Genomic DNA, 22,765 nt, shown 5'->3' with positions numbered 1-22,765 from the left:
AGGAAAGTCACCTTTGACTTCATGATGGACTCTTTCACGACAGGCCCAGTAAGGGTTACTAATCACATTAGAAATCGTTTGGTGGCTGAATAACAGGCCTATGAAGATGTACCCAAATGTGGACACGTTTCCATGTCATCACTACTGGTTTTGAATTCATGGAATAGTCGCAAGTAGGCTGACTTACAAATACAACAAGTCCTACAAACAATGAGATCCTACTGTACAGCACAGGGAACTCTATTCAATATCCTGTAATAAACCATAGTGGAAAAGAATATGAAAAAGAATGTGTGTGTGTGTGTATATATATATACACACATACATATATATGTATAACTAAATCACTTTGCTGTACAGAAACTAACACAACACTGTAAATCAACAAGACTTTGATAAAATTAAAAAAACACACAAGTCCTGTCTTTCTCCTGGGGTGACCAGCATGGACCCTCCCCACTGGGCCCCAGCCCGGCTCCCATTCCCGGCCCCAGCTCGCAGGCCGGGCTCACCTGAGAGTGCCGGCCGACAGGTGCCCGTAGGAGCCGCTGGCAGCCGAGCTGCTGCGCGAGTTGTTGATGTAGGCCACCAGCGAGTTGGGCGAGGTCCGGATCATGCGCTGCAGGTCGAGGCTGGCGTCTGAGAGCGGGGAGATGGACAGTGCCCGCTTGCGGCTCAGGCGGGGTGTCACCCGGGGGCTGGAGAAACGTGACACTGCGGGACAGCCAAGCCAAGGGCGTCAGCGTGACTGTGCTTGCAGCAGGGATGGGATGGGGGAGGGGGGCTGGGGGTGGAGATGGTCTGACGGGTGCTGCGGCTCTGCCCCGTCCAGCGGGGGGCTCTGGGGCACAGGCCTCTCTCGGCCTCCGTTTGCTCATCTGTACGATGGGCCTGTCCGCACCTGGTGCAGAGGCCAGGACGGGGCCCAGCAACGCTTAAGGCACGACAGCCAAGTTACAAACCGTAAGTGAACTGCTCGGGGGCCTCTGACAAAGGGAACCCACCTGTGATGCCAGCATCGGGCCAAGAAGAGGGGCTCAGCCAGCGCCCCTTCCGGACCCTCCCCAGGGGCAGCCACCATCCTGGCTTCTCACACTCAGCTTAGCGTTGCCGGTTTTGCATATTCGTCTATCACATAAATGGAATTCTCAGTGCTCTTTCTCATCTAGCTTGTTTCATCCAACATTATCAGCAGGTGAGATTTCTCCACGCTGCTGTGTGTGGCAGGAACTGGCTCTTTTTTTTACTGCTGTAGAGCATCCCATTGGGTGACTTTTCCCTTTCCTGGAAGACTGGCCCTGGACTCCTGGCCGGTCTGCGGTGGGGAAGATGCTGGGAGCCACAGCAGGAGGCAGCCCGGCAGCAGGCAGATGGCGCTCCAATACGGAGGCCCTTCCCTCCTGGAGTCGCCTGGGTCTTGGAGGACCTCTTGCGTTAAACACATGTGCACGTGTGTGCACACCCCACCCTACCTGACTGCCCGTGGGGACGCTCTCCCCTCCCCCATACATACACACATAACTGCGGGGAGGGAGGAGGGCCTGCCCCCAGACCAGGCTCCCTGCTTCTCGGGGCCACAGGGCCCCAGACTGCTCCTCCCTACAGCCCCTCCTCTGCCAGTCAGGGCTCTGGTCTCCCCTCTGGACGCACAGCAGCCTAGAAATGATCCGACAACATGGCTGGGCAAGGATCCACCTGCCAAGGTTTTCCACCCTGTCCGCACCCTCCCTGGGCCCGTTTCCTCCTTGTAAAGGGTCTCCAAGTGCTGACCTCCAGGGCTGCGCTGAAGAGTGAATCAGGTGATGTGTGGAGGTGCGTCCGGCACAGGCAGGGGCCCTTGCCCACCCGTCTTCCCTCCAGCAGCGTCCAGGCCTATTTAGGCTGGAGGGGTTGCCTGTCAACAGCTGCAGTGGCTGCTGGAACCCAGCGTCTGTTGCACACGGCCAGGCCCAGCCCGCCCCCACGCCTGTGCTCGGCGGTTCCCAGGCTCACGATGTGTGCCTTCCTCCCTTCCGCCTGCTCAGCCCTGCTCAGCCTCCGAAGGTCCCCTCCTCCAGGGTGATACAGGCTGTCCTGGCCACGGGGTCGGCGTGTCAGTGGCCTGTCTCCACCGCTGCAGGAGCACCGAGGGCAGGAACGATGGCCTGTGACTCTCTGGACCCCCATCCCCAGGACCAACCAGCCCCCTAGAAAGCCCAATGCCACCAACTGAAGAAGCCTCAGCCAAGCCCCTGCTCCACTGCCTCCCGCCCTTGCAGGGGGGCAACCACGCCCGGCCCTCCCCCACCCCCTCCATCCTTGGCTGGCAAATCTGGGAAGCCCCTTTACTGATGGGTCACGGGGAGAAACATCTCTCAAGCTGTGGAGAGGAGAAAGGAGGCCCCAGAATCCTCTGGCTGGAAGGGGACTCCGGGGTCTTCTCTCTTAACCATCTCCTCTGTGGATGAGGGATGATGAGTGCAAGACCAGCTGCCCAGGGTAGGGTGAGGGCCGGTACCCTGTCTGTATTGCTATATAACTCAGCTGTGTGGCATGGGGCAAACTGCTTAAGCTGAGCAAGAATGGACTCTTCCTCAATGACCTGAGTATACAATGGGTCCCCGAACAGCACCGGGGTCACTGGGCTGTCACGAGATGACAGATGCTGAGGTGGCCTGGGCACCCTGGAACAGGCCACAGTTGTAGCATGCATGTAATCACAGACTTTGTTTTCAACTGGAAGGATGACGTGCTTGCAGGAAAGCTCCCAGTTGGAAGAAAAAGTTAAGTTGCTCAGAATATTCTTTTTCTTAAACACCTTTGTTTTCGGCCCTCTCTTTATTCTTCTGGGTCCAGAGGCCAGGGGCTTATGTTGATCTTTTCGGGAGCAGAGCTCTGGTGGGTCCAGAGAAAGTGCTCCATAGATGCTCTGGTGAACACCGGCTCGCTCTGCCCCACAGAGGGGCCCGGGAGCGTGGCTGGCACCCAGGCCAGCAGGTGACGTACTCAGACCACATCACCACCTTTGTCTTGCGGCAGGAAGGATCCCAGCCCACACGCCCAGGACACAAGTCACCCAACCTCATTCTGTGTCACAGGGCCTGATGGAGCAGGCCCCCTCCCCGACCGGCGCTTGGGCTGTGCTGCACCCACCAACCTGAACGAGCAACCTGGCCCACGAACAGATGCATCCTGGCCCATCAGCCACTAGAAACGGCGTGTGTCCCTTTGGTGTGGTGTTTGGATAAGTGCCTGCTTCTGAATTCTGGAGTGATGAATAGCCCAGCAGCAGCCACCCCTTCGTGACATTCAGACCCACTGTTGCAATTAACAGCCACCACTGTCCCCTGAAAGGCAAACCCAGCTGTGCAGATAAGAAAACGAGCCTTGGGGAGGTTAGCAACTTGCTCAAGGGCAGGATTCGAACCCAGGTCCAAAAGAGCCCTGCTGTGTGGCTTCTTTTGTGTTTGTAGTGTCCACCTTCAGAGAGGTGGGGAGAGGCAGGGCCAGGAAGATGCTCTCACCACAAACGCTTTTAAATCCTCACTTTAGAGGCTCTGACAGTGAACTTCCTGACAGCCAGCTGCCTACCTGGCCTCCCACGTCTAAAGGGCAGCCCCCATTCAGCTCACACTCCCTGTTCCCTGCAAGGCCAGGCCCAGTGGGTGCTACCACCTATATATCAGCAGAGCAGAGGAGCCGCGAGTTGGTCTGATGCCTCCCCCTCCTCACCTGCTCCATAACTGACTCTCCCATGGAAGCCCCCTTTCTTTCGACTTCCACCACCCCAGCCTAGCCCACCACTTGCCCGGGGCATCCCGGGCCCTTAGCTAACTGCTGTCCAGTCAACATTCCTCACTGAGGACAAGTGAGATCATGTTTTTGTGTTTGTCCACCCCAAACCTTTCCAGCGCTCCCACTGCTATTAGGAAAAAGGCGCAAGTCCTCAGCGTGGCTTACGCAGTGGCCCTGTGGCTGCCCCTTCCTGACTCCCTCTCCAGCCTCCTGCCTCCTGCACGGGGCCTTTGCACATACCGCTTCCTCTGTCTGCAGTGCTCTGCCCTCAGCTGGGTCATCACATTCCCTGGAAACCATCGCTGACCTCCTGGAGTTGGGCAGGTCCCCCTGGGATGCTCTCAGCACCCTGCTGTCCCCTCTCTGCGAATAGGTGTAGCCCAGGCGAGTTTGCACCTGCTCGTGTATGTCTGGTTGCTTCTGCTTCTGCCACCTCTGTGAACTAGAGACACAGTCCTCCCGCTCACTGTTATATCCCAACACGGGGATCCAGCTGGCTCAGTGGTGAGCCCAGTGGGAGATGCTAAATGCCGGGCATGGGGCAGAGGCGTGGTGTGTCGAGGGAGAGTGGACACTTAGCCATCTAAAGCCAGTATGTACTGAGTGCCCCGTGGGGGCTTGGGACTATGCTAAGCTTTTAAAAGTATAAAGCCGTTTAATCTTCACAACTATCCTGTAAGGAAGGGACTATTATGATCCTCATTTCATACAGGACAAACAAGTAGCCCGCCCAAGGCCACACAGCCAGGGGAAGTAGAGAATGATTGGAAAGCAGGTAAGTGGTCACCAGAATTGTCACCATATTGCCTCTGCTCAGGTGGGGAGGGCAGGTATTGGGGGCGGGCTCTCCTGGGTGTGGGGGCCCAGGGTAGACACACACACACACACACACACACACACCAGTGGGAGCACACAGACAGCCTGATGTGTAGTAGCTGCCCGAGCCTCTCTTTGCCCATCTGTACAATGGGGACAGTGCGGCTTGATTTGCAGGGTTGTCTAGGGACAAAACGACAGCACCATGGACAGTGCCTTGAACACAGCAGATCTCCAAAATGAAACTGAATCAACACGGCTTCTTTAGGGGCTAGGAGGACTCATTTGATGAGGGTGAGCGTAGGGCTAATAATGGAATAAAGGACAGTAAATCTAGAAAAGATGACTGAGCCACACAGGAGGACATCTGTCTCTAAGGACTCATCCGTCCATCTGGGCTTCTTAATTCTTATTTACTGGGTTCACGCCTTGTCCATCCTCACTTTAAAGGCAGCTCTACGTGAGATGTAAAAGTGAATCATCCAAAAGACTTCTATTACTCATGAAGTGAATGGAAAATAGAAAAAGACAAGGGTGCGCCTTGGGGGGAAGATCTAATATCATACAAAGTAAGAAACACACACATATTTGTAAGACGTTAAAAAAACATTCTGCTACTAATATTTGGATTCCCACCCTCTCGTGTGCCCCTAACAAGAGGAAACAGGCCAAATCTGACAGTGATATTCATCTCTGTTATTCCCACCCCTCAAGGGAAATATGTTTATTAATGCGCCTCTTCCCTTGATAAATTACTAAATAGAAAGAAAAGCCTGGCACTCATCTCCCGTGGCTTCTCCTGTGATTTATGACCGGGAGTGGGGAGTCACCGTGTCCATTCATCTGTGGATGCCCCTGTTCTGATAGCCGACAGCCTCCGGGTGACTGGCTACCTGCCTGCCCTCACCCGGGCGAATGCCAGACGCTACCCCCTCCTGTCGCCACCTGCATCTGGACGCTGTTTTGTCCACTGGTTCTTTCTTTGATCCATTCGTGTGTTAGTTCATGCACCCATCAGGCCCTCCGGCAGCACTTTGCCAGGCACAGGCCTGGATGCCTTAGGGGCTGCGAGCAAGGATGCTCGGGCCCGCCTCCTGGAGCTCCACATCCCAGTGAGAGATGACAGTGGTACCTGTGGCTCCAGGCAGGATTTGCTAGGTACCATCGAAGAGGGGTTACCCCAGGTAATCCCAGAGTGCTCAGGGTGGGGGGGGAGTCGTGTCACTTTCCCTGGGCAGCTGGGAATGGCAAAAGATGTAAAAACAGGCCCCAGACCCAGGCAGGCCCAGGTTCTGATGCTGCCTGCTGGCCCTAACTGGGTGTCTTGTGCGGGTCGCTGGACCTCTCTGGACGGTTTTCTCATCTGGAAGATGGGCCATCAGCACCCACTTCAGGGTCCCAACAGGCTACCGAGCAGCATATCGCCCACAGCTCTGGGTGGGCCTCCTGTGGACCTAGGAATGTGGGCTGAGGGATGCAAGGAGTCTGGCTCCACAGGACAGGGGCAGGGCAGGCACTGTCCTCCCACAACATCCCAGGAGCCTTCTTTGTGCCAGATGCTGTCCACAGCCCGGGGCTGGGACATGCCTTCCCCGGGGACGGCAGGACACAGCCCCGCGGCAGGGCTCCTGGGCTCTGATCCCCACTGCTTAGGGCGCATTCTTGCATGGTCCAGCCCTTCACCCAGATCGTTTCTGGACTCACTGAGGAGATGCTCTAAGGAAATCCAGCGGAGGACCTTAACCTGCCCCACTTAGCTGTTCACACCCCGCCTCTTGTGGAAGACTAGAAAGCACCAAATCTTTGGAGCCCAGAGGTGTGGGGCTGAGGCTTATGAGCGCATTTCCGAGATCTGTGATGGAGACAAAGAAACTTAGGGCTCTGGGCCTGAGGTTCCTCACCTGGAAAGTGACTTCATAATGCCTATCTTGCGAGACTGCAGGTCTACCAGATGACCCGAACACTCCATTCAGCCCAAGCCTGCCCTTAACACCCTGTTCCTGGTTTCCCTCCTGTCGGCAGGTTGGGCGTGGACTCCCCACCCCGAACAGGGCCTCTGGCAGCCCCTCCATCAGCTCCCCTGCCTCTCTGTGGTGTGATCAATGTAATTGGTTTCTGAACACCACCCCCCGGACCTGCAAGCAGCATAAAAAACAGGCGTCAGAACGGAGGTGACATCCGAGTCAAATTAGTGTCAATATGACAATAAAATATACAGCTCGGAGGAAATATGGGCTGTAAACACACAACATTTCAATCGGAAACATTTCAATCTTCTCAATGTGGTGGGAGTGGGGGAGGCGGGGTTGCGGCTGCTGCCGGTCCGCTGCTAAATCACCAGCACTCAGCAGCACCACACGAGGAATTCCATTTTAGGGCCCTGATGACAACCAGTGACTTCCCCGCTCTCTAGAGAACCACTAGGCAGAATGATAACCTTGGATTCCCTGACTGGTTATCTATTACCTCCCAAAGCCGCATCACTCCTCACTCTTCCGGCGATAAATCCGCCTCCTTAAAGAACGGGGCAAGGGGCCTTCATCGAGCACCTCGAGGCCAGGAGGCTCCCGGCAGAGGGCGGGAGGGAGGGCCTCCTCGGGAGATGCCCCTTGTCCCCACAGCCTGGCCCTGTGCTCGGGGCGGGGCGGGGTATGGAGGGCTTGGCTCTTCCATTCAACAAGCACCTGCCAGAGCCCCCTCCACCTCCAGCCTCGCTGCTAAGGCTGTGGCATTTCCCTCAGAGCAGGACACACACACGACCCAAAGGAGACCACCTTAGGCTTGGCAGAGACACAGACGGAGACATCATCAGATATTATCAGGTTTCCCATTTCAGAAAAGAGACATAACATTCTATTTTAAGGTGAGTCCATTAAAATATAATATTAAATAAGTTATTGTGCAGCTGGCCCTTGGTTAAGGTAAAACTGCGGGTGGTTTGCCGATGGCTGGGCTGGGGACACTCCCTGCTGACGTGGACCTGGGTGGCCTTCCTGGCACCCTCTCCCCAGGACTCCTCACAGCCGGGCGGACCTGGTCTCCATGCCCCACCTTGACACTCCATGCCTCTAAAAAGCTCTCTTCCCACAGAGCAGCCCCCCTGGATGGGGAGCACCACAAGGGTGGGGCTTGGCATGCTATGTCCCTAGCACCTGGTGCCATGCCTAGCGCATAGCAGCTGCTCAATAAACACCCTCAGAATGAATGAGGAGAGCGAGTGTGTGTGTGTAGTGTGTGTGGGGTTTGTGTGTGTGTGGTGGGGGTATGGTGTGTGTGTGTGTGTGTGTGTGTGTGTGAAAGAGAGAGAAAGAGAGAGACAAGCACGTGCACGCGCGCGCGCGCACACACACACACACACACACACACACACACACACACACACACAGTCTCTCCAGCTCTCTACAAGCTCTCAGGCCCCTGCAGCTGCAGACAGCTTACACGTCACCGTCATGTTTCTGGGCAGCTTTCTCACGTGAACACACATGTCCTCAGCGCCTCAGGGCCCGTTCACTCACAGGTGATCCCTTGAGCCTCACTGCCCGGGCCCCTGGCCTGCACACTTCCCTCTGTGAGAGTCTGAGCACAAAGAAACTTGATTGGAAGATCCACTCACACCTCCACGGGGTGGACAGAAGTTTCCCTGGAGCGTGCCTCCCCAGACCCGTGCAGCTGGGATCAGCCAAAAACACTGGGGCAGGCGGGCTTTCCAGGTTCCCACGGTTCACAGGAGGGGAGGGGCCGGGGACCCCTCCCCCTGCCCCGAGGCAGGTCTGGCCTCAGCTGGGCACAGGCTTGCGCCCGGCTCTCTCGGGGGACACGTAGGTATTGGAGCTGCACAGAAATGCCTAAAACTTTAAAAAGCAGAAGCAAAAGTTCTGATTGAAACTGGTTTGGAAAAAACTGTGTAACAACAAATATAGGAAATCACTCTGGACTTCAGTCTGACTTCCTTGGACATAACTGATAAGGAACAAAGGCAGAGAAATCATCTGTTCCCAAAACCCACCAGGGTTAAGGAAAATCTCCCCCCAACCCGCCTCAGCCTGAGAAACCAAAGTGTGCATTCAGGCCAAGGCTGCAGGCAGTGCTGCTCCCCTCTGTGCCCTAAAGCCCATCACACCCTCAAGACGGAGGCAGGGAGAGGATGGTGGTGGGTGTGCTGAGTTCAACAGGGCAGCTCCCACGCCCACTGGTGAGCTCACCTCCTCACCCCTCCGCGCCCCAACCCTTGTCGCAGATGCTCAGCCCCAGACACTGCCAAACGCTGAGCTGCCCCAGAACAAAGCTGCCGTGTCCCCTTCCAGGCTCCCCGCAGGCCGACGGCTGGTGGCCGCACAGTTTCTTCCCGATTAGTTTGCATCTTTCTACCCCAGGTACTTTTGGGACTGCTGCTCCCTCCCTCGCCCCACAAACACAGAGCCCTGCTCCTTGGCAGCTGTGCTCCTGGACCTGAGGGGCTCCAGGTTTGTGGAGACAGAAGTGTCAGCCAGTTACAGCTGGGGTGCCTTGGGACCACAGGAGGGCGGAGGGAGGTGTAGGGCCCAAGGGCAGCTGATGTGGGTGGTGTCTCAGGAGACGTGCCAACTGACCTGAGTCCTGGGACCCAGTGTGGGATGGAGCCAGGCCAGCCTGCAGGGATGCGCACAGGGGCGCAGGAGCACAGGGAGTTGTGCGGGGGGCCTGCAGACAAGGCGGGGGGTGCGGTGCAGTGTGCAGGTGGGGCCAGACAGGCGGGAGGGAAGGCCGCTCAGGCCACGTGGTAAAGTCTGGGTTTTACCCTGAAGGTGATGGGAGGGGAGGGGGGATACATGATCCACGGAGGCAGAAGGGAAGCTGAGCTGCGAGGCAGTGCTGGGGGCTGGTACAGGACCGGACGGCCGGCGGGCGGGGGGAGGGGGACTGAGAAGGCAGACTTGGCAGGTCTGGGGTGGGCTGGTGGGTGGGGCTGGATAGGGTGGGCGGGTGGGGTGGGCTTCTTGGTGGTGGGTGGGTAGGGTGGGCTGCAAGGGGTGGGCTGACGATGTGGGCTGGGCTTGGTGGGTGAGGAAAAGGTGTCCAGGAGGAGCTGTGACTCGGGGCCCAAACACAAGGTGGACAGTGGTGCCAACAGTCGGGAGACAGAGCCCTGCAGAAGGTGGGAGATTTGAAAGAGGGAAAGGCTCCTGGTAGAAAGAGATCGGGAGTAGCATTCATGGAGCGCCTACTGTATGCCCAGCACTGAGCCACATTCACCCACAGCACACAGGGCTGGGTATCGCTGTCCAGACCCCGTCGGGTCCCAGCAGCACCAGCTGTCCCAGCAAGGACGCTCAGGCAGGCGTGGCCTAGACCTGCCCGCAGCACCACCACGCCTGCCAGCACCCCGGCTCCAGCCCAGCTGCTCTGCTGGGTGAGGCCATGGCTTGCGGGCCAGGCAGATGTGCTGTGCTGCCTGGAGGCAGTGTGCCTGAGGACGAGCGGGCGATGCAGCTGACAGGCGGGGGGCCTGGACAAGCCCCTAGATGCTGGGAAGCCCAGGGAGCTCATCTTGCAGCAGGGACAGGAATTCCGGCCTCGGGAGGGGGCTCAGGGGAGTCACACGGGGAGTGTGTGTAAAGGCACGGGACACAGGCAGACCTCACTCAGATGGTCTCACACGTGCACACAGCAGGTGCTCACGTGCGCTGACGTGGCATGTGCACCGCTCCCGCCCTCTGGGGACACCTGTCTGACCAGACCCCCCGGCCATGGCGTCTCTGTGTCTGCCCGGCTGGCCTGGCACCACCACCCCGCGCCCTTGGAAGGCGGACATCGCTTGGGGGAATCTCACATTGGGACAAGGGCGGCGACCTTCATGCCCTGTATTGTCGCTGTCATCTGGTTTCTAAATGTGATGAGTAACAAGTGCACACGACCTCCCCAGAGCCCTCCCACTCCCTGCGGGGGCCCCTGTAGGGCCGTGAAGGGGAGGAGAGAGAAAAGCACATAGATTCACGCGCTCAGGGGGCCGGCAGGCCTCACCGCACCCCTACGCCCTGTGCCGACCTGGACGAAACATCAGGGGAGTTTCGGCGGGGCGGCAGACCCAGGGCCCAGATTCCGGTGGCACCCCTTGGTCGTGCTGTGGGTTCCCTTCAGGGCAGGCCGAGGGTGACACGGGACGAGACCACAGAGCCGGCGTGGGGTGGGGCAGGGCACACAGCCGGGGGAGGGGGGCTTAGGGCCCACGGGAGGTGGCTCCTGTAAGTGAGGTGAGCGGGGCAGAGAGAGGATGAGACAGGAGGGGCCTGGGGCCCTTTGCTGCAGTGTTTGCCCCTGGACAAACATCTCCTTGAGCAAAAAAATACAAAGAAACTATAAGGGACTGAAAATAACTGCACACATGTGCAGTTGGGGCACATTACGGACACGTTATAAGATACAAGATGAAAAAAACCAAAAGAAACCCACTGCCACTTCTGAAGAGCCAGGAGCAAAGGCCTGTACTGCCATGATCCCTGACCACAGCACCACCAAAGGGGTGGGCAGACCACCTAAGCGACCCCTGCAGCCGACTTCTGGACACACCCCTACCCTCCCCCCATGTAAGGAACCAGCTCACCCCACCTCGGGCAAGGGAACCTGTTATTGGTTCTTGCTCCCCACTGCAGCAGCAGGGGTCCCAGTAAAGCCTTGCCTGAATTTCTCGTCTGGCCTCTTATCAATTTCTGTTGATTAAGGAAGCCAAGAACCCTGGTCGGTAACAAGGAAAGGGGGCGGGGGGGCATCCAGAGGGACTTCCTGGAGGAGGTGAGATCTGAGCCAGGCCTTAGGAAGTAAGGGCTGGGCTTGGCTTTGCTCCAGCCAATAAGGTGGCGTTGCAGTGGCTGGTGTGGACAGGAAGCCCAGGGCAGAGGACTGGGGGATGGGAGGGGGCCGAGGGACGCAGGACTGCCGCCCTCCCCGAGTCTTGCAGCCCTGCCTGGCCCAATAGGACTGCCTGCAGCCCGGCAGGTCTCTCTGTAGGCCTCTGTCTGCTCCCTGCCATCAAGGAGTGAAAAAGGACTTGAGGAGGACAAATCTGCAGGAGCCACCTGCCGGCCCCTGGCTGCGGCTTCCAGTCCCACTGCCTGGCCTGAACCCCTGGGTGTCTCTGGGCTGAGCTCCAGGACCAGCAGGTGGAGCCATGCTGACTGGGGAGGAGGAGAGATGCCCTTAGCTTCCCCCCCGCCTCCACTTTCTCCCCACAGGGGACTCCATCTGACCCCAGGGGCTCATGGTCAGGGCCAGGTGCCACTGTGAAAGCAGCTGTGAGGATGGCTGGGGGTGGGAGGGGGTCTTGGCCTCTCCTGGGCACCACGCACCGCATCTCCCCAGAACACCCGATCTGCCCCCGCCCCGCCCCCTGCCGCCCCCAAACAAGCGGGCCTGCAGCCTCCCGGCTCACTTACTGACAATTGCCCCCTCCAACGGCTCAGGCCCGAGGCCCCGCTGCTGTCCTCAGGGCCCTTCTTCCTCCCTAACTCCATATCCGATTCGCGAACAAATCTTGTGGCTCTTCTTTCAAAATCTATCCAAAACATGACCGCCTCTCCCCACCTCCGCCAGCTGGACTCTGTGCTTGCACCCTGCCCCAAATCTATTCTCCAACCAGCAGCCAGCATGGGGTTCCTTTGAAGAATAAGTCAGGTCTCCTTCCTCCTCTGTCTGACCCCCTCCACGGGGCCCCATCTCACTCCGTGTGAAAGCCAAAGTTTCACCAAGCCCTGACCGGCCGGCACAGCCAGCCCCAGAACTCTAGCCCCAACCCTACTGCCTCTTCACTCCCTGGGCACACTGGCCTCCTGGGCTTTTCTTGATCCCAGCAGGCCCACTGCAGCCTCAGGGCCTTTGCACTGGCTGTCTCTCTTACCTGTATCACACTTTCAGCTTATTTCTGCATGGCTCACCTCTTTCAATTCTTGGCTCGAATATCATCTTCTCAGTGAGGATTTCCTCATTCGAGATGGCACCCCCATCCACCCAGAGCTCCTTACCCCATTTCTTCTTTCTTTTCTTCCTTTCTTAATTTTTGGCCACACAGCATGCGGGATCTTCCCCTCACCCCATTTCTGAATTGTTTGCCTCTCCCCAGTAAGGTGTAAGTTCCATGAAGGCAGAGATGAGTCCCTCTTGTTCCCGGGAGTGTCTGCAATTCCCACAACACTTCCTGGCCCGTGTGACTCACTAAGCATTTGTGCATTGTCCCCCACGGACAGCAGTCATGGCTGGGACGGGGGAAACCCCAGACCCCTCCATCGGGCTCCTCCCCCCATCAGCCCCTGTCCCCGCCCCACCCCCACCCGGGCCCAGCACTCACCGTCCACTGGATTGAGGTAGTCGTGGAGATGGGGAGCACTGGCTGCACCCCCACTCTGCATCAGCAGGTCCCCATATGGCGCGGGGGCACCCGCCATGAGGGTCATCTGGTGGTAATAGTCTGAGGGGTTGGTGCCTGAAGCGGGGAGGCCAAAGAGCCCCCGCTCCTTAAGGTGCTCATGGGCCACTGTGGGCAGGAGGAAGGGAGAGAGAGAAACTGTCAGAATTCTGGCCAAAAAGAAGAGAAACACACACCTGGCCTGAGGAGGCCCCTCAGGGCCCTCCAGCCCTCCTCCGCCCCCCGGCGTCCCTGGGTCCCCCTCCCCCGCTGTCCCAGGTCGGCCCTGAGCAGACGCTGATGGGGCGGCCAGATCCCAGCCTCCACATTCCTCCGCTCCCTCAGAGCCATAAACAACTGCTTCCTCCTCCCCATCCAGGCCCCGCAGACACCCAGTGCTCCGGGGTCCAGCAGAACCTCCAAAGGAAAAAGAAGATGCAATCTGAGGTGCCAGGGTGTCCAGACAGCTGGGCGCCAAGTCAGACTCACCTCAGCACTCAAAGCGGGATTGCAGGCGAGTGCTCGCCCGCCTGGCCAGATAAAGCTCCTCGCCTGTTCCGCAGCTGCAGAACCTGGGCGGGTGGTCTGCCTTCAAGCCCACACTCAGCCCTGCCCGGGGCTCAGCAAGGAGGTCGGGAGGATGAACTTTAGAGTATCTTGAGGGGGCCTGGCACTCAGGGGTGTGGTGTTAATTAAAGCGGGGCTCGGAAACCAAACACACCCCTTGGCAGTCCTGACTTTTACCAGGCATGCAAAATTAAGAAAGTGCCACCTCTCTGAGCTGGCTCAGTTTTCCATCTGTAAAATGGGGGCAATAATACCTGCCACTCAAATTGCTTTTATTTATTTAGTTTTTCATGGTAAAAAGATTTTATTTTCTTTTAAATGTAAAAACAGTGCTCAAACTCAAGCTTATAAATATTCTCAATGCTACTCAGAAAGTCTCCCTGGGATATTAAAAGAGTAGTAATTTGTAGTGAGAATAGGTATAAAAATTATAATACAGTAAAAAAAATAGGTGTATCTACACTTCATAACTTGATGATTCTCCCTACTCTTCCTCTCTCTCTCTTTTTTTTTAGCTCTTTATTGGAGTATAATAGCTTTACACTGTTGTGCCAGTTTCTGCTGTACAACAAAGTGAATCAGCCATATGTATTCACATATCCCCATGTCCCCTCCCTCCCACGACTCCCTCACACCCTCCCTATCCCACCCCTCTAGGTCATCACCAATCATCGAGTTGATCTCCCTGTGTGATGCAGCAGCTTCCCACTAGCTATCTATCAAATTACTTTTAAAAATGATAGCATCAGCCAATGTCATGGTGGGCGTTCGCGGGGTGGGTACAGTCACAGGGCTGAGGGGACCACATCCGTTCTCTGGTTTCACTAGCATCACCGCACCATAAGCTGATCCCCTTAGCAGATGAGGACTCTGGCACTTAAAGAGTTAAAGATGCTACCCAAGGCTGCACAGCAGGGACTCTGAATCCAGAGCCCAGGTTCCTAACCCACAGCCTCTCTGCTATTAGTCTTGGCAGATGTCAAAGAAGATGCACACGTGCTGGGTAGAGAAGCAGCCCATCCATGGAAGCAGTCACCCTCCTCTTCCTCCTCCTCCTCTCCCTCTCCTGCTGTATCCTCCAGGGAGAGCCCTGGCCTGCAGCCCCACTGCCTGCCTGGTCTGTGCCTGAAATGTCCCCCCCCCCACCTTCTTGCTAGTCACCTCCTCCCTGAAGCCTTCCCTGGAGTGCCCACTGTTCTCAGCACACACACATGGTCCGGTCCAGTCCGGCAGACCCTGCCTCAGAGCACTGATGAACTTTCCAGCTGGCACGGTGGCTGCATGAACCTGTCAGGCTGTCTCTACTCACTTGGGAGTTTCGTCTGGGACAGCGAGGCCTCAGGGTCTCTGGTGCACCCCCTGCAGGGGTCAGGGCCATGCAAATTAGCCGAGTCCCCTGGAGTACAGAACCCCTCCCTGCTGTCTCAAGGTCTGGGGCCGGGCCAAGCGGGTGTGATAGGAGCTGGTATTCGGGAATCAGGCATAAAATCAGGGCTCTGTCCACAGGGAGCCTCTGCTTCAAGGGCAGCCCTGTCTCACCACGCAACCCTTCGTGGGTTACACTGCTGCCGGCAGAGATCACAGTGTCTGGGACTCACAAGCTCTCCAGGAGGGCACTCTGTTCCCTGTCCCTCCTACAGACATCTCTCAGGGCCCTCTGTGACCCAGGCCCCGTCACCGTGCGTATTAGTTTCCTCAGACTGCAGTAACAAGTTAGTACAGGCTTGTTGCTAACTGCTGCGAAAACAGATTTTTATTCTCCCACAGTTCTCAAGGCCAGAAGTCCAAAATGAAGGTGTCAGCAAGGCCATCCCCCTGGAGGCTTTAGGGGAAAACCTGTTCCTTGCTTCTTCCAGCTTCTGGGAGTTGCCAGCTTTCAGGCTCATGGCTACATCACTCCCATCTTTGCATTGTCTTCTTATCTATATGTCCCTTAGAAGGACATGTGTCATTGGATTTAAGGCCCACGTGGATAATCCAAGATGATCTCTTCACTCAGAATCCCCACCTTAAACACATCTGCAGAGGCCCTTTTCCCACATAAGGCAACGCTCTCAGGTTTAGGGATTAGGACATGGACCTATCTTCCTGGGGACACCATTCCACCCACTGCACCAAGTGTGAACTTCAAGGCAGGAGCAGTACTTGGACCCTGGCCTGCATCCCCAGGAGAGGCTGGAGGAGCTCGGGTCCATGTCCCAGGAGACAGCGGCTCCATGTGGAGGCAGCACAACCCTTCAGAGCATCCCGGATCGGTCGTGGCCACTCGGGGGACCCACACAGAGCTCAGTGCTGGGTCCATCCCCGAAGGGCCATTTCCAAATGGCCGCATCCTGGCCAGCCGTCTTCATCTCCCGCGGCTTCAGCCACTCACCTGCCTGGCTTCTCTTTGTGACTCTGCCTTTTTCTGCCTCAAATGAATTAAACAGGGTTGCCATCTGTCTCTGAGCTTGGCCGTTCAGCATCCTCTGAAGAGGGACATGGGGCACCGGGGGTCACCCCTGGAGCCTGGAGGCTGGGATGCCATTTAGAGGCCATGTGCTGACCTGCGAGACATGCAGGCAGAAACCAGCTGGGCTCTGTCTTCCTTCTGCTCCGGTGGGGGCTGGGGGGGGCCGTCCTGAGACACCCCGATACAATACCTGCTCTACTTAACACCCACTTCTGCACACTTTGGCATCTTGCAATTAAGCAATTCTCACCCAAGATAGGACCTCCATGAATAAACGGACCTTTGCATTCTTATTATGTAATTTGCATGCCAAAGGGTGTTTATGTGCTCTTTAATGAGCACACACACCAATGCATCCCGGTGCTCTTGGCTTTGACCATCCGTTTATTGAAAGACCTGTTGAGAGGGCTGGTGGGGAGGAAGGCCAGCCCGTGGACCATCCCACGGACACGGCTGAGGAATGCACAGTCTTAGAGTCAGCATCCCAGGCCCTCCCTACTCACCGTCTGCAGGGCTGAGGCCCCTGGCTGCAGAGATGGCTGGGTGCGTGGGGCTGCCGTGCATGGCGCGGAGGTAATGCTCCATGTGGGGGCTCACGTACGGGTGGGGGGTGTTGAAGGGGGACTCCCCAGGGCCGGCAGGGTGTGGAGAAAGCCGGATCAATGAGATATCGGAGATGACCGGGCTGCCACTCAGGGCGGGAGGCCTGCAGAGACAAATGGGAACATTCTAAGAAGGTGTGACCCGCCCAAGAGGGGAGCCAGGGAACCTCACCAAGCAGCAGAACCGAACGGGTGCCCACACTTTTATGTGCCAATATCCCCTGGTCACCCTTCCTATAGAATCTCAACTCTCATACATTAGCCAGTAAAGGCAGGTGGAAAGCTCCTGGGGCTGGTGCGACTGCCCACCCGCCTGTCTCATGTTGGTGATGGAATTCTGTACACACAGGGCTGGATTTGCTGGACCACGAGCTTGGCAGGCCACACACCTGTGGGAGTTGTCACACTGCTCCCCCAGTGCCTGCTCAGGGCCGGATGTGTTAACAAGTAAGTCTTTGTTAAACGGACAAATGCACGCATCCTACCAACAGGTATGAAAAACAGACCGTGAAAATAGTAACACCAGGGGGAAGATGCAAGGAGCTCATCTTCCTAAGAGAATTGAGAAAAAGACGAGTCAGGAGAGGCCCTGAAAGGTGGAGAATCTGGGGCTTCCGTGGGACAATTCCTGCAGTGAAGCTCTCAGCCACGGGGTCAGCGGTAAAGATCAGGATTCAGGGAGAGTGAGGAAACGCTGAGCCATCACGAAAATTCTGGAATATGATTCTAGCTCTCCTTACATGGAACTCCTGATGTTCCCTGAGTCTCCCTTCTCTGATACCCACTGACAATCGGACGTGCTCCTGTTGCGGTCCCCCAGGCTGGGGCTGATGTGGCAGTGTCCCATTTCCATGGTCAGCCCTCTAGGAGGTGCCTGTTCCACACAACAAAAAGACAGGCCTGCTCTCGGGGGCCTCCGAGCAGCTGTTAGCATGTTAGCTACAGGGGTGTTTTGAGGTCATTTACTCTAAAACTTGCCCATATTACAGAAAAGTCAGACTGGGGGATGCTGCTATGAGAGCGCAACAAAGTCAGTGGGAACCAAATCTACCAAGATTTCATTTTCGATTTTTCAGAAAATAGGGGCCTCCCTGTGACCTGACACAGTGCAAAGAATATGTGTTCGAATCAGACCGACCTGCATTAGAATCTCAGCCACCATGGAGAACAGTACAGAGGTTCCTTAAAAAAACTAAAAACAGAGTTACCGTATGATTTAGTGATCCCACTCCTGGGCATGTATCCAGAGGAAACACTACGTTGAAAAGATACATGCACCCCAACGTGCACAGCAGCACTATTCACAACAGCCAAGGCATGAAAGCAACATGAATGTCCGGCGACTAATGAATGGGTAAAGAAGATGTGGTGCATATATACAATGGAATATTACTCAGCCATAAAAAAAAGAATGAAATCTTGCCATGTGCAGCAACATGAATGGACCTGGAGATTATCATACTAAGTGAGGTCAGACTGAGAAAGACAAATACCATATGATATCATTTATATGTAAAGTCTAAAAAAAATGATACAAATAAACTTATTTACAAAATAGAAATAGACTCATGGACATAAAAAACAAACTTATGGTTACCAAAGGGGAAAGGTCGGGGGAGGGATAAATTAGGAGCTTGGGATTAACAGGTACACACGACTATATATAAAATACATACACAACAAGGACCTACTGTACAGCACAGGGAGCTATACTCAGTATCTTGTAATAACCTATAATGGAAAAGAATCTAAAAACAGAATACATATATGTATAACTGAGTCATTTTGCTGTACACCTGAAACCAACAGAACATTATAAATGAACGATATTTCAATAAAAATTAAAAAAAAAGAATGTCAGCCTTCATCAGCTCAGTCATGCTGAGCAAGTAATTTAACCTCACCAAACCTCAGTTTCCTCATCTGTAGGATGGGGATAACAACCGTGCCCATTTCCTAGGGTTGCCTTGAGGACAAACGTTCCCCCAAACGGTGCCTGACACACAGCCACCAGTCAATAAGTGAGAGCTGTTATTATAGCATTAGTACCACACTTTGAGGGCAAAATCCAGACATGCCTGGGAAGCCCTCAAAACCTTGACATCGGATGTGTGAAAAGGAGCCGTGAGAACTGGTTACTTCAGAGAGGGCATGACTTGTCCGTGGGCTGGAGCACATCAGAGCAATTACTGATTATGTGCAACAGTGCACGCAAACTGTGCTTACAACACAGTGCAAACCAGGACCCAAACAGGTGACATCCAGATGTCTTAACATCTGGGTTACACAAACTCCCCCCTCGGAGGCTGCTCTACCGGTCTGGGTGTATGCATTCTGCTACGTTATTTTCGAGCTTTTGCAGATGTAATTGCGATGGATGTGCAGATCCAATGAACCTGCCAGGGCACTTCCACGCTGTGGCGCTTTTGCCCATGCCAATTCTTGGCCTACCCGCACCCCATACCTTGTCAGGGCAGGTCCTTCTCCTTCCTGAAAGCTTGGGTCAAGGGACCCCAGTTGGTGGTGCTCTCCCTGAAGCCCCTTTCCCTGGCATGAGGTCTCTGCTCCGCCCAGGGAGCATGGCTCCCGTCTTAGGTGCACAGGTGTGTTTCCCAGGTAACCAGGGAGCAGGGCAGGCGTGTCCCAGGCACCGCTGCATCGAGCACCTGGCAGGCAACTGGCATCCCGCAGGTGTTCAGAGGTATCTCCAGAGCCAGTGACGGAGACACATCTGTGAACCAGGCACTGAGCATGGCAGAAGGGAGCCTCCACCATCACTCATAGACTCCAGCTGTCCTCACTCACAAGCCACCCTTAGAGATCAGGCCGCCTGCGAGGAAACGGCACTGAGTGCCAGGGACGAAAGAGATGGCTCTGCTTTGGGCCGCGGAGGCCATGTGTCCAGGGGAGAGGAGTAAGTGATGCGTCTCCTGCCCTCAGAGCCTTGGTCTTCCCCGGACACTCAAGGCAGGGCAGGTTCCAGGGCCCACAGGACGCTGGCCAGGGTCGAAGGCAGGGCAGCCTGGCGTTACCGAAGCTGGTGGCCCTAAGTGGCCTGGCCAGGCCTCCCTAGTCACCGTGTGGGGTGCACGGCCCACTGCTGAGGCCCCACAAGACAGGCCGGTGATTACACGGGGATTTAAAGGAACACGTGGAGGGCACATGGCAGCCCCGGGTCTGTGCAAGGGGACTCCCAGCCCACCAGCCAAGCAGGAGGCTGCTGGGGGTCTCGTCATGGCAGCATGCACCCCACCGCGGGGCTGCCTGGTGGGGCTGGAATCCAGTGCGGCCTCAGCAGTTAAGCCCGGAGGTGGCAGGTGGGGCCTGCGTCCCCCCACTGAGGAGCTGGGACCTTTGTCTATACACCTCTGTTACCAACCTTTGGAGGAGGGGGACCTCTGTCACCCCCTTCCCATCACATTCTTCACTAAGGAAACAGGGAGGAGCCTGAGGTTCTTCCAGGCCCTCCCCTCCCTGCAGGGATGCCTTGTCGACCTCAGAACAGCAGTGACGGAAGCAGGGGCCGGACGGCCACTGGGAGGAGACGTGAAAATTCTGGCACCAACAACTGTACTTTACCCATGAGGGCTCTGGGTCCAGAGACGGAAGTCATCCCCCAGCCCCCACACCATGTGGCCAGAGACGCAGCTGGGATTCAACCCAGGCTGGCCTCACGCCCAGGATGGCGCTGTCCGCAGCCCAGGCTCTCCCTGCCCCAACAGGGAACAGTGCCAAGGACTCCCTGTCCCCTTGGCGTGACAGGGAAGGAAGCGCAGAGAGGCCACGGCTCTACCCCAAAGCAGATTCAACAGGGGATGGGCGTGAGGGGGGCCAGCTCACGGCAGAGCTGACGAAAGGGTGCGCAGAACACCCCCTGCGGTCCCAGTGCCGGGGAAGGGCTGCTGGAGCCAGGCCTGGGAGTGAGGTCTGGGCCAACAGAGCCTCCCGGGGGAGACAGAAGCAACCGTGAGTCCTGGCAATGCAGAGCCGGACTGGGTGCTGGAGGCTGCCTGGGGGAACCCGGTCGGGGCCCAGAAGCAGCGGGGCAGGGCCAGCCCTGAGCCTTCCCACGTAGCCGGGTGGCCGCGGCCGGGAGGCTGCCCCTCTCTGGTGCTGCACCAGACGGTACACAATGACCAGCGCTGGGCACGTGGTTGGAGGTTAACGAGCATTAAGTCCCTTCCCTTCTCAGCCACAAGCCAACTTGGGGTGTTGAGCATCTGCTGACCTGGGTACCCAGGACCCAAGACAACAGGCCCATCAGCCCACACAGCTACAGATAACAGTCTAGACACCTCTTCTGGGAAGGCTCCCTGGGTATCCCCTCTGCACAGCACCACTTAGCTGTGCCCTGACCAGGCATTTCCTCGAGACTGGGTGCCAGCTGCCGTGGGGTCACATGCATGTATTTCTTTTACTAATCTAAATAAAAAATTCACAAAGTAGGTACCTTATGTCCATTTTACAGATGAGAACACTCTCAGAAAGGCTAGGTCCCTTGCTCAAGTTCACTCAGAAAGCAAGTACTGGAACCACAACCAATCCAGGCGGGTCTGTACCTGAGTATGTGACTGGGCTGTGCCCTGTCCCCGGGCATAGAAGGGGGTGCTCTTGATGACTGTGGTTCTTTGTAAGCGGGGCTCTGGCGGGTGCAGGATCAGGGAGGCGGCAGCACCCGGGAAGAGAAGGACTTGCCCCTCCCCCCCACCCCAGCCCACTCCAGATCCCTGACTGTCTTCACTTCCACTCCCACCCCATCACCATGAACAACCCAATCAGCTCTCAGGAGGGAGATGGAGCCTCTCCCTCACACTGTGTTGTGAATGACTGATAGGCTTCAAGGTCACAAAGTTCCAGGAGATTGTCGTTTTAACAGATGGAACAAAGCCAAAGGAATGAATCTCAAATGGCAGAATTCAAAGCATTAGGAATGCATTTGGGGGACCGGGGGCTTCCCAGCAGCCTGAAATCACACCGACACAGCTACTCTTCAAGGCCAGTCCTTCAGGGACCAGAGCTGCTCTTTCTTGGACACGTGCCCCATCCTAAGCCCAACTGAGAGTCTCCACGCAGGCGGTGCTGCAGGTGCTGGGGACTGAGGACGGTGCCATTAGACCTACCAGGAAAGGCAGCTGCCATGAAAATGGAGCTGCCGCTTCAGGCCACCCCCCGGCCACAGCCTCCCTTTTTTCTTCCATTTCCCCCTGTGGGCTGCGGGAGCCCAACCCTGGTCTTAGTCATGGCCCATCCAGGCCTTGAGTTCTGGCAACTGGCAGAGACTCAAGGAAGGGGCCTTGAGGATGGGGATAGGGACCAGATGTGTAAGCTCATTTTAAAAGATGGTCACATTCTCCCATGCTGTAGGCACACACGTGCACACTCACACGCTTGCAGGCCTCAGTCAACCAGACCGGCAAGTCAGCCTTTCTTCAGGCTGCTCAGCTGGGACACTACCTTTATGCACTGCCTTCTCCCCTTCGGTCCAGCTTTGAGCTCATCTGAGCCTGATTCTATCAGCTGTTTCTTCCCATATTTGTTAATCTTCCCAAGAAAACTGCCCCAAGCACTTGCTCTGTGCCCAGGGACCCAGAGGGAGCTCAGAGCCCCAGTGGAAGCAGCAGAAACATAAGCCAGTTTGATAAAGACTCCAGCAGAGGAACAAATTCCCTAACTCTGCCTGAAGGTTCCTCAGAGGAGGTGACACTTGGGCTGGATTCTGAACGATGAATAGGAGTTCATGGGGGAAGTACATTACAAATAAAGGAAGCAGCATGTGCAAAGAAAGCCTGGAGCATAATAATGTATGTGTGAAGGTTATATACTGGGAGGAGCAGTACAGCCCACAGAGAGCTCTGGGCCGGATCTGTGTTGGACCCACTTCCCTTCTTCTGCTGCGGGTTGGGGGGCATGTGACCCTAACTCAGATGATCAGAGTATTCCGCATCCCCAGGCACCATCAGAGACAGGCATGTGCCCAAGACAGCAGTTTTGGCTGAAATCTTCGGGAAAGAAGTGTGCTCTGTCCACAGGGGTTGCTGTGCGGGTAGGACACAAGTGTGGAGCCACTGGGGGCCACGAGGGGAGAGGCCAGGAATGGAGATGCTACACAAACATCCGAGCTGAGAGCCGTGGAACCAGTTTCTTGAATTGAGCCCCCGGAGAGGGATCCGGCTTTGCCGG

The 22,765-nt window shown here is 56.3% G+C and overlaps 1 protein-coding gene across 11 annotated transcripts in view; it reads right to left on the bottom strand.

The window, feature by feature from the left end:
* Positions 1-22,765, bottom strand: part of GLI2 (GLI family zinc finger 2) — a 247,689-nt gene that overhangs the window by 23,098 nt on the left and 201,826 nt on the right. For 8 of the 11 annotated variants that reach the window (XM_057745248.1, XM_057745247.1, XM_057745250.1 and 5 more), the window contains 3 exons: positions 16,487-16,689; positions 12,908-13,093; positions 513-714 (listed from right to left, as the gene is read on the bottom strand). In XM_057745248.1, coding sequence (XP_057601231.1) covers positions 513-714; positions 12,908-13,093; positions 16,487-16,689 — 591 coding nt within the window. Of the gene's footprint in view, positions 1-512; positions 715-1,004; positions 1,526-1,770; positions 2,063-12,907; positions 13,094-13,453; positions 13,582-16,486; positions 16,690-22,765 lie in introns of those variants that run through there. The other 3 variants (XM_057745255.1, XM_057745257.1, XM_057745256.1) reach the window with 3 other exon arrangements.

The sequence above is a fragment of the Hippopotamus amphibius genome, chromosome 8, assembly GCF_030028045.1.
Source record: "Hippopotamus amphibius kiboko isolate mHipAmp2 chromosome 8, mHipAmp2.hap2, whole genome shotgun sequence".
Taxonomy (NCBI): Eukaryota; Metazoa; Chordata; class Mammalia; order Artiodactyla; family Hippopotamidae; genus Hippopotamus; species Hippopotamus amphibius.
Note: the sequence above shows the minus strand (reverse complement) of the source record. Positions and strands in the feature narration are given on the sequence as shown.